The sequence below is a fragment of the Equus przewalskii genome, chromosome 1, assembly GCF_037783145.1.
Source record: "Equus przewalskii isolate Varuska chromosome 1, EquPr2, whole genome shotgun sequence".
In the NCBI taxonomy this organism is placed as follows: Eukaryota; Metazoa; Chordata; class Mammalia; order Perissodactyla; family Equidae; genus Equus; species Equus przewalskii.
The window spans coordinates 17,711,554-17,722,834 of NC_091831.1; the positions used below are offsets into that span (position 1 = coordinate 17,711,554).

Genomic DNA, 11,281 nt, shown 5'->3' on the forward strand with positions numbered 1-11,281 from the left:
AAGTGTGTATTCCAGAAATTTCTTGTTGTTTATGCCATTTTGGCCTAAGTGATTTTTAGCATTTAAGATCAGAGACAGTGGGGGCAAATGGTCATGATAATTGTCACAAGTAATCTATTTCTTGTCCCTATAGCACGAAGAAAATTAGATCAGGTTGAGAATGGAAACTATGATAAAGAAGTCAGCAGCATGGGAAGTCGTTCTAGTTCATCAGGTAAAATCTAATGGTTTTAGTTATTTAGTGATTGATTTTAAAAAGAAATAGCACTGTTTAAGAAGTATTGATATGCTTTTTCTTTCATTTTGAATTCTAAAAAGTGGTAGTTGTACATAATTATATGGTAAGAATATTTCCAGTTAAATGTTTAAGTTCTAATCATTACCCAAGGTTTCAGGGTTGTCGGGGGGTTCTGTATCATTTTTTTCCTACTTCCTTTTTTCTTCCCTGCTGCTTCTGTATTCTGTGCAGCAGTTTCCTCTTCCAGTTTTTGTTTTTCTTTTTGAAGAAGATTGGCCCTGAGCTAACATCTGTGCCCATCTTCCTCTACTTTACGTGTGGGACACCTGCCACAGCGTGGCTTGATAAGTGATGTATAGGTCCACACCTGGGATCCATACTGGCGAACCCTGGGCCACCAAAGTGGAGTGCACAAACTTAACCCCCATGCCACTGGGCCAGCCCCTCCCCTTACATTTTTTAATTCAGATTTGTATTCATCCATATAGAGAGATTTAGTGTAGTGTGGTCTCTCTCTCTTTTATTTTACTTTTATGTTACTTTTAGCACCTGAGAACTAATGAAATTTTCATCATTATATATCAGATTTCTTATATATACACATGTATTTTTTAATCTTTTAGCTTTTATCATGGTAAATATGCCTATGATCTAAAGTAAAAATGATTAGATCTATAAAATGATTGATAGCATTGTGAAAATGATAATTAGCAAAGTATCAGTGTATTTATCATTTTGGGAATGCCATGAATCATGCTGAATGCTTTAAACATATCATTTACTCTGCCAAATAGTCATGTGAGGTAAGTATTATAATTCCCATTTCACAGATGAGGAAACTAAGATTTGAAGTGGTTCCATGACTTGCTCAAACTCCACAGTGACAGAAATCTCAGACTCTAGAGTCCTTGCATGCCACTCACTACACTGCCTCCCAGGAATTGTGCATTAGGGGAGAAATGTCATCAACTGTTACAATACTGGGAAAAATGTGTAGTAGAAAGAAATGGGTTTGAAATTACACATAAGTATTTAGATTCCAGCTCTGCCATTTATTAGTGTATGACCTTGGATAAGATATATTACTTGTAGATTTAATCCTCAAAATGGGGTTGAAACAAACTATATCTTTGTATCAGAAATTCTTCTCAACTGATGTTGGTAAAAATAATAGCTAACATTTATTGCTTATTATATGCATTGTTGTAAGCACTTCACATATATTAACTCATTTAAATGAGGACAACAATCGTCTGAGGTAAATAACATTATTACCATTTTCAGATGAAGTGGTCAAGGCACAGAGAGTTCAGTAACTTGCCCAAAGTCACACAGCTAGAAAGGGAAGGAGTGGGATTTAAACCAGGGAGACTGGCTCCAGAGCTTAACCCACTGGCTGTATTCTGTTTTCTCTCTCTGTCTATGTCTGTCTGTCTGTCTCTGCCTCTCTCTATCTCTCTCTCTCGGCTTAATTTTGGTCCTACTTCAGACTTTTTATTCTGACTTTTTCTTGAGTTTCTTGTTTCTCTGTTGCCACTTCCTCATCCTGTTCACGAGAGACATAATAGACCCTTTTGGTACTTCTGTCATCAGTATATTCAGAAACAAGAAGTCAGTCCAGGTGTGACTTGTGTTCCGTGCCCAACTCTGTTAGATGGAATATTTGAAAGTGATACTCGAAGAAATAATATATGAGATTAGCGATGACTCTAGACTAAGTCCAATACCTAAACTGGTTTTTTGTCTTCAGGATCCCTTAATGCTCGAAGCAGTGTGGAAGATCGATCTCCAGAAAATGCTGGGTCGTCAGTAGCTGTGGATAACTTTCCAGAAGTAGACAAGGCCATGCTGATTGAGAGGATAGTAAGGCTGCAAAAATCACACGCTCGGAAAAATGAAAAGATAGAATTTATGGAGGATCACATCAAACAATTGGTGGAAGAAATTAGGAAAAAAACAAAGTATGTATTATTATGGTAACATAATCTGTGTTTGAAATACCGTTATTCATATGGTAAAGTTACTGTTTTCAAAATTAATCATATCAAGAGCCTGTCATTCAGTTCCCAATCTTTTGTTGATCACTTATTGTGTTCTGGTTTGGGGAATACAGAGCCCAGAGATGAAAGAAAACACTGGTCTTCCAAAAGGTGATACAGAGTTCAGTAGATGTTAATTTTTTTAAGATACTAAAATAACTTTGGACTTAAAAAAAGATAGTGCTGCTTAGCTTTTTATTTTTGTGACAGTGATTCTAAGAGATGCATGTGGTTGTGTATTATCTTTCCTGTTGTGTAGGACATAGTGAGGTAATTTATTGGGCACCTACTCAGTACAAGGCACTGTGCCTGTGACTTACGAATATCTCATTGATTTCTTACAACTACTCAGGGAGAGAGCGAGTTCTCACTTTGGTGGATAAGTTAACTGGGGCTCAGGTTAAGTTATGAAATGTTCCGGAGTCCACTCATCGTGTAAGTGACAGACCACCCAGCTCTGACTGACTCCAAGTTCCTCTTACAAATACCATGTTCATTTAAGAGTTTTTTTTTAATATTACAGGTCTTTCCTCATGACTTCTTAATTTTTATTTTGAAATAATTTTAGGGGCCGGCCCTGTGGCCAAGTGGTTAAGTTCTTGTGCTCCACTGTGGCAGCCCAGGGTTTCACCGGTTCGGATCCTGGGCGCAGACATGGCGCTGCTCATCAGGCCACGCTTAGGCAGCGTCCCAAGTGCCACAACTAGAAGCACCCATAACTAAAATATACAACTGTGTACTGGGGAGATTTGGGGAGAAAAAAAAAAAAGATTGGCAAAAGTTGTTGGCTCAGGTGGCAATCTTTAAAAAAGAAAAAAGAATTTTAGACTTAGAGAAAAATTTGCCCATGACTTTAAAAAAAAAAAAAGAGTAAAATACGGTTCTAAGTTTAGTAACAGGAAAATAGAAAATATTAACTGAAATCGGAGCAATAAAGAAATTTCCCAAATGTTTTGATTAAAGTAACAGGGAGGGGCCAGCCCTGCTGGTCCAGTGGTTAAGTTCAGTGTGGTCTGCTTTGGCTGCCCAGGTTCTGTCCCCAGGCACGGACTTATACCACTCGTATGTCAGTGGCCATGCCATGGTGGCGGCTCACATATTAAAAAAAAGAGGGGAAATCGTCCTTAGCAAAAAAAATAATAAGGAAAGAAATAGAAAAGCAATGTTTATATGTTTTTAATCTAAATACCATGTTAGAACAAAAATGGGATCATTTAAGAAACCATCTGAATAAGGAAAATTCCTTTATTTTCTAATATAGTTCTGTTATTAACCTAATAAGTATTTGTTTTATGCTAATCATCTTTAAGCGAGCCCTGGCAGTCTAGTGGTTAAGATTGAGTGCTCTCACTGCTGTGGCCCGGGTTCTTTTCCCAGTCAGGGAACCACACCGCTCATCTGTCAGCCATCATACTGTGGCAGCTGCATTTTGCTGTGTTGCTGAGAGTTGTTACCAATATCTCAAATCCCAGCAGGGTCGCCCATGGTGGACAGGTTTCAGCAGAGCTTCCAGACTAGACAGACTAGGAGGAAGGACCTGGCCACCCACTTCTGAAAAATGGCCATGAAAACCCTACGAATAGCAGCAGAGCATTGTCTTATACAGTGCTGGAAGGTGAGAGGATGGCGCAGAAAGACCAGGCAGTGTTCTACTCTGCTGTCCACAGGAACACTGGGGGTCAGAATTGACTTGATGGCACTGACAACAAAATCAGCTTTATGCTTATGATTAGTTGACCCTTGCAGACTCCAATGTTTTTAATTCTGGAGGTGTATAACTGATAGTGTCATTTTATTTTGCAGAATAATTCAAAGTTATATTTTACGAGAAGAATCAGGCACGCTTTCTTCAGAGGCATCTGATTTTAACAAAGTCCATTTAAGTAGACGGGGGGGCATCATGGCTTCTTTATATACATCCCATCCAGCTGACAGCGGATTAACATTGGAACTCTCCTTGGAGATCAACCGAAAATTACAGGCTGTTTTGGAGGATACATTACTGAAAAATATTACTTTGAAGGTATTTTTATTTCTCATTCATCTACCAACTAATAAACACGGTACAATGGTGCCTTTTTCATAGTTTGATCTAGCGTGTAGATGGACTGTTTCTTTAATGCAAAGTAGCCATTTTACCCAGAGATAATGTTTTTGTCTTTTTCCCGTTTGAAAAGTACAATTTTTTAAACTAGCAAGGAAAGAAAGAAATAGAGAAAAAAATCAGCTTAGCTATTGGATAGACACTAAGATGGGTCATTCACTTTGCAATGGGTGACCTTTGACATATTATAATTAGTTATAATTGATCACTGAGACATTTTTTAACATAGAGGCATTTATTTTCTAATGTATTTTCCATGTTTATTTTATTTTTTGCATCTATTATCTGACCCAACTATTCTCTGTGTTGTGTTGGGCCTTGATAGTTAGTATGGGATTTAAAAAATAATTTTTTAAATCTAGGAAGCAGTAATTTTGTGCACTAAAATTTGTTGTATTTTCAGTAAAAAGATTGTCTGACTCTGAAATATGCAGGACTACTTTACTGAAAACAACTCTGCCTAATTGATCACATAGCATTTAAGGCTCAGCATCCTTTCAGTTTCAAAATTTAGGCAAAAATAGTTCAAACTGAATCTTTTTACCTATTATACTCAGTAGTTCTGTTTTCTTTTCCCCATTTTTCCAACTGGTAAAGGAAAATCTGCAGACACTTGGAACAGAAATAGAACGTCTTATTAAACACCAGCATGAACTAGAACAAAGGCCGAAGAAAACCTAATACAAAGCTCTTGCTCAGTACGCCACGCGAGGAACAGGTGCCACTCCCCAGGATCTGGGAAACTTTCCCCTGCATTTTGTGTCAGCCAGTAAAAAACTTGTTTCGCTTTATCTGTATAAGAAAGTATCCTTTTACAATACAAATGCATTGCCGTATGTGCTCTAAGAGTGTAAGCTTTGAGGAAGTTTGTTTTTGTATGGTGACAGCCTGTCATGGGATCGGAACAACTTAATGTAACTTATTAACAGTCATACAAAGTGCTGAATGTTACTACAAGGGCTTTTGAAAACTCCTTCTCCATATTTCTTCCCTTTAAAATACAGAATGTCAAAAATGGTTCAGCTTTTTAAAGTTATCCATGAAAGAACAGGTGTTAATCATTCAGAAAAATACTATTTCTCCAACGTGAAGGAAACTAAAGAAATGATGAGAATCTTTGTTATGACGTCCAGTGTAACCTTTGGTTGTGCTTTAGAGCTGCTGGTGAGGCCTTCAATCTTTCCATTTCAGTGGGAGCTCACGGGAAAGCTGGCTCCTGGTAACTGACAGTGTTCAGGCGTTGTGTGCCTCTGTCAGGTTTCCTTATCTGTGCTAGGTACGTTTTTTCAGATTCGAATTATTTGAGTTAACTAGTTTTTCTAATCTTCGGTTACATAAAATATGATTTTAAATAACATGCTCCTTTAGAAAATTCCTGTGGACTTCAGTTATATTTTAAAATGTGAAATGGATTAGTCATTAGAACAGAGAGATGAATAGTGAATTTTGAAACTGAAATACTTTAGATTTACTGACATCAAGTATAAAGATAAATGTTTAAGATATTTTTAAAGAACCAGTTCCCAAGAGAATGCAGCATATGGCACTGTTCACCGTTTCATTTAAGCACCATTCTTTACCATTGATACAATTGTATATTATAGTGAAGTGATCTTATCCCCAAATATGGTATGTTTCAGTATATTTATTTAAAACAAAATAATTGCATCTTTGTAACCAAAGAAATTTTAGAGCCAAACCTTATGTATCCTGTTGGATTTTTACAATTTTTATTTAAGATGTGCACTTAAACGTTGCCATAGTATTAGTATTTCTGTCATTGACTTTTTTTCTCGCCTCTTATAATTTCTCACATGTTCTGATTTCTCTGTGTGGTTTTCACATTTCACCATATTCAGATCATTTCTATAATAGGATACCTTGGCTCATATGCAGATGTTGCAGCAAGCTTCATTTCTGTTTTGGATTTTCGCATCCTTTTTTATCCCTTAAGAGAAGTAAGCTTTGGGGGTGATGGATTAAAAGCCTTTAAAGAATTGTATGACTCTCAAAGTTGGGCCTGTAGTGGCACTGGCCCTTTAATGTATTTTAACATTTTTTGGTCAATTTAACATTGTTTAAAAAGATTATTTACTAAGGATTAGATGATTCAATATAGTGTCTTATTTTTTCTGTATATTGAGTTATATGTTGTCATCCAAAAACACAATCTTTTCACTTCAAAATGGAAATATAAATTCAAAAAGTTCTATTTTTAAAATAGCTGTAGAAAGTATTAGTCTTGCTGTAATGTTCTTTTTACCAGTAATTTATCAAAATAAAGAAAATAAGAGGGTAAGTGCAATCAAATCTGAATTATTTCCCCATTTGTTTCTAGACATACTGTTGTACTCCGAAAAACTACTTCAAGTCGCCCTGACTAAATTTTTACAGCTTCTTGTGTGATACAGATTCATAGACTAAAATACTTGTTTTTTTCCTCCAAGACACAAAATGTATTAGTGGAAACCAAATAATGATTAGATCCATAGTGTCCTATGTCTGTACACTTTTAAAAAATATATACATTTATTACATACAAAAATGAAATTCCAGTATTAAACATTTGTGCCACCAATCATTTGGAGTTTAATGGTGAAACAATTTTAGAAGAAAGCTATTATAAATCGTATTTTGACTTGTTACTTTTTTCCCCCATAAATGTAAGAAACTATGGAAAACTTTTGAAGAAAATGCTTGTTTTCCTTTTGTTCTTCAGTTTCTCCTGTACCCTTTAGTGTGGGGGTCAGGACAGAGCAAAGTAATGCACCAAAATGTGCGCACATCAGATCTCTGTCTCTGTCCCGACGCACAGACAGCTCCTCGTGTGAGGGTTCAGAGGGCCTTCTCCTCTCACTGTGTTGAATACATGGGGAGAAGATTGGGGTGTCCGGAAAAGGAAAATGGTCTGGATAAACCTGAGATGTTGGGGAAAATGTGTCTTATATATTCATTATTATTTGTACACATCAAAGGGTGTTTTGGTTTCTTAGCACTATTTTGATTTCTTTGAGCAGGAAATGACTTTTATGTGTATGTATATGTATGCATACACTTTACCAGGTTTTAATTTTAAAGTGAATACTTACTGTGACTCCCTTTTTCCCATACCACTTCAAACTTTAGCTTAAGTTTTAAGGATTGAAAGTGTTGGGTTTGGGCAGAACAACGAGTTTGAACTTTCATGTTTTATTATTTTTTTTCTATCTTCATAATCATTTAAAATGATTTATCTTAAAATTAAATTTTATTAAGCTACCAACATGTTATTTATTCATTTAATAAACACATTTATTGAAAACCTACTATTGCCAGGAACCATACAGGGTATTGTGATGATATGTGAACAGAGCAGGCAGGGCAGTTCCTGTCCTCACAGAGCTTGTGGTCTTGTGAAGATAAATAGGAGACAGTAGGAGCAGCTCTGTGAGCCTCTGCTGCTCACAGCCAGCCCCTGTGGGAGAGTTAATCCACTTGTGCAAGTAGGTGGCCCCAGGTCTCACTCTGAGGTGTAGCTTCGGGAACTGAGTCCTTCCTGAGGTACACTGAGAGCAGATTGCTGTTTTCATGACGGTTCTGCACATTCTTAACTTTTGTCACAGTTTGATGTTTAATTATTCTTTAAGAAAAAGGAAAGAAAATCCAAAGATGATAAAATGGCATCTGAGTTTTGCCATTTTACTAAATTATTAATGCCTACTTTCTGCTCATAAAAATTAATCTAATCATGTTGTCATGTGTGTTTCCAAACTTTGTTTTGCAGTATATTATTTTCTAAAGATTTTTCCATATAATTTAGACCAAGATTTATCGGTAGAAGAAAAAAACATTAGAAACCATTAATTTTATAAATATTATATATGCTACCCTGGTGGAAATATTTTTATTCATCATGTTGTTATTCAGTGTGATTAATTTGCCTTATGAATGTTGACTCCGGTAGCCTATTTTCAATAACCTTTTTTTAAAACAAAACAATTCTTTTTTGACACTAAGATTGTTAATTTTTAACACCAGTCAGTGGAACTAAAAACCTGAAGCTTTTCAAGACTGAACAAGAGAAAATAATCGAAAAAATATCAAAACATTATGAATTTTCAGGAAAATAAATGAAAAACATAACTGTATATTAAAGATGTATTTTTCTTCTGGAGTGGAATCCTTTTCTAAAATGCATATGGCTGTCCATTTTGACTACAATGATGAAACTTGCTTATCTTCCAAAGTTCATATATATATACACATATGTGTGTACTGTACAGATAATCTTTAATTTTATCACACTGTTCATTTTGTAAATATATTTCTGTATAAAATGAAGCTTTTCAAGAGAATTCTATGTATATATTGTACTTATTAAATAGGTAATGCCTGTTTACCAAGTTGTATTTTAATGGCATCTTTGATTATTTATTTACGTACACTACTTGCTAAACAGACTGATTCTCCAGACTGTTGGCAAGGCTGATTCAAATCACTTGAATTTTCTTTTTTAAACCAGACTAGGAGTTTTTGCTTTCCATGTTTGTCTTTATTCTACCAATTATCATTAGAAGTCAATGAACAATAGTAAGCAGATTAAATTGAATGCCAGGTTGTTTTAAATTTTTGTTTAAATTGGTGGTAGCAAAATTTGGCCTTTTACAAAAGGCAAGCTTTTATATGCCTCTGTGAAAATTTCTCATTGAACTTGATGAGCCACTAATATATTCATATTTTCCACAAAACTATGGAACTTATTTGCCCAAATTATCTGGCCTTCAGAATAAAGATCTAATATGTTCAATCAAAGGATATTGAAATGGCATTAATTTCATGAAGTTGATTGTGTGATGGATATTTCACAACGCAGTGTGTTGTTTTCCATTTCTCAAACAGTTCTGGAACACCAATTATGCCACATAACTTAGTGAGTTCACTGTTGGAAAGAATCCCCTGAAGTCAGGAGCCTTGGAGTAAGGGTAAAATTAATAGACTAGTGGAAGCTTTCCTGACATCCTTAATAGTCTGCTTTCGGTAGCCTGTGGATTTGTTTGCTGGAGAAAGGAATATACATGGGAAGAGGATGAGTAGGGAAAAGAGATACTGGCTTGAGATTCGTAACTGGTTAGTGTGACCCGCAGTCATGAGATCGGAAAGACTGTTCCAGTGAACTTACATTCAAATCTGTTTTTTCTAATAAAGTCTGCTGTAATCAGTGAATGTGGAACGAGAACACACTTCTTCAGGACCAGCAACTTGGGAGGATGCTTCTGGCCGATCAGTGCTAATGCCGTTTTACTGATTCCCTCTGAGAACAGTGTGACCAGGCTTGATGTTCCTGCTCCTGCAGTAGACATGCACTATTAATTCCTAAGTTACGTTTAAGAGACTTGATTCTTATTTTTTAAGAGAAGCGTACATTTAAGAAGTATTCTATTTCTGAGGAATTTTCAGCCTTTTTTTTGATTGCCCAAAGGCCATGCTTTTTGCCAGTCAGACTGCCCCAAATTGCACTCAAAAAAGGGGATAGATGTTAGATTCAAGAGAGGAATCTATACCATTTAACTCAGTGCAAAGATAGTTCTATTAAAAGTTTAGGATCCACTGAAATAAAAAAGTTAAGCTTACTGATAGTCAACTGCTAGTTAGATTAATTTGGGAAATACATTAAGTGCTAGAATGGCTTTCCACACCATCCATTTCACTGTGTAGTTTTGTTTGATTTTAATCACTGAAGGCCCAGGGGCAGGAAGTGGTGTGTGTATGTGTTTTCAGCACGCTCCCACTTTGCTTGTGTCAGGAAATGTCAGTTAAACCTGCCACACTACCTGATGTTTCTTAGGCAAGTTCTTCTTTATGAACTCTGACTAGGGAAGACACCCCCAAATGCCTGCTACCCCTGCTGCCCTTGCTCAAGCTGTGTTTCCGTCCACCTACATGGGAGAAACACTTTTGAGTGTCTGTTCTGCGTCCACTGGAGCCCTCATAGATCCCATCTCTTCAAAGAACTAGGTCCCTAGGAGTGCGTGCTGAAAGAGGATGCTGCATTGGGCTCTGAAGCAGCCTCTTCCTGGATTGTGTTTCATTTGTGTGTTAATTTGGGATGAGGGTGGAGGGATTGGAGGGAGACCCTGCAGAGACTAGCAGGGCGGGAAGGGTTCCTGGTGTTTTAATTGGACTTCAGAACTGACTTTCTTCTGGAACTCCTACTTTAAATAGTGGGTACTTAAGTCTAGTCAAAATCTGTGGGAGTAAAAGCCTTTATGTGCTTGCCTGAAACATTGATTACTCTCTTCCTTTACTTTTATGTGGTTAAATGCCTTCTAAGCTCCAAGGCATCAATTTTCAAAAAAAGGTTGAAGCAGAGGCCTGGAGGCACAGGTTTGTGGTTACTGATGTTCACGTGCTCAAGTTCAAGGTGCCTTCTGAGAACCTGGATGAGCCAAGCCTACCATCTCACGAAGGTGTTCTGCGTTTTTAAGTAGTTAATACTAGTAACTTGTGTGTCAGAGCCCAAGCGTAAAGCACAAATGTCACTGATGATTTTAAGAATCACACTCTACCTACAGGTACGATGTAGTTCCCATTTCAGCAACAACTTGGGCAGAAGAAAATCTTTCCCTTTGTCTCTACTGCCCCCTCCCTGGCCCTTACAGACACACACTCACACACACCCACACACACACCCACCAGACATACACCCAGAACAATGACCAGAACACTTTACCTGCCCAGAGTTGGTTTGGCTGTCTCTGGGTTTCCAACCTTCATTAATTCCTTCATCATCCTGCTTATTAGATGGGCTTTTATTTACCAGATTGGTCAAGTGAGGAAGAGATGAAAGGGAAAAGAGGTAAGTTCGGCAAGATTCCTTGTTACATTTGTCAAATTCCGATTTCGATAGTGACAGTGCTCCAT

General features: G+C 36.8%; 1 protein-coding gene across 1 annotated transcript in view; it reads left to right on the plus strand.

Annotated features, from left to right (window-relative positions):
- Nucleotides 1-9,172, plus strand: part of CCDC186 (coiled-coil domain containing 186) — a 54,367-nt gene extending 45,195 nt beyond the window's left edge. The window contains exons 13-16 of the mRNA XM_008506840.2: nt 134-214; nt 1,989-2,199; nt 4,081-4,300; nt 4,979-9,172. Coding sequence (XP_008505062.1) covers nt 134-214; nt 1,989-2,199; nt 4,081-4,300; nt 4,979-5,062 — 596 coding nt within the window. The 3' untranslated portion in view covers nt 5,063-9,172. The remainder of the gene's footprint in view (nt 1-133; nt 215-1,988; nt 2,200-4,080; nt 4,301-4,978) is intronic.
- The last annotated feature ends 2,109 nt before the right edge of the window (nt 9,173-11,281 follow it).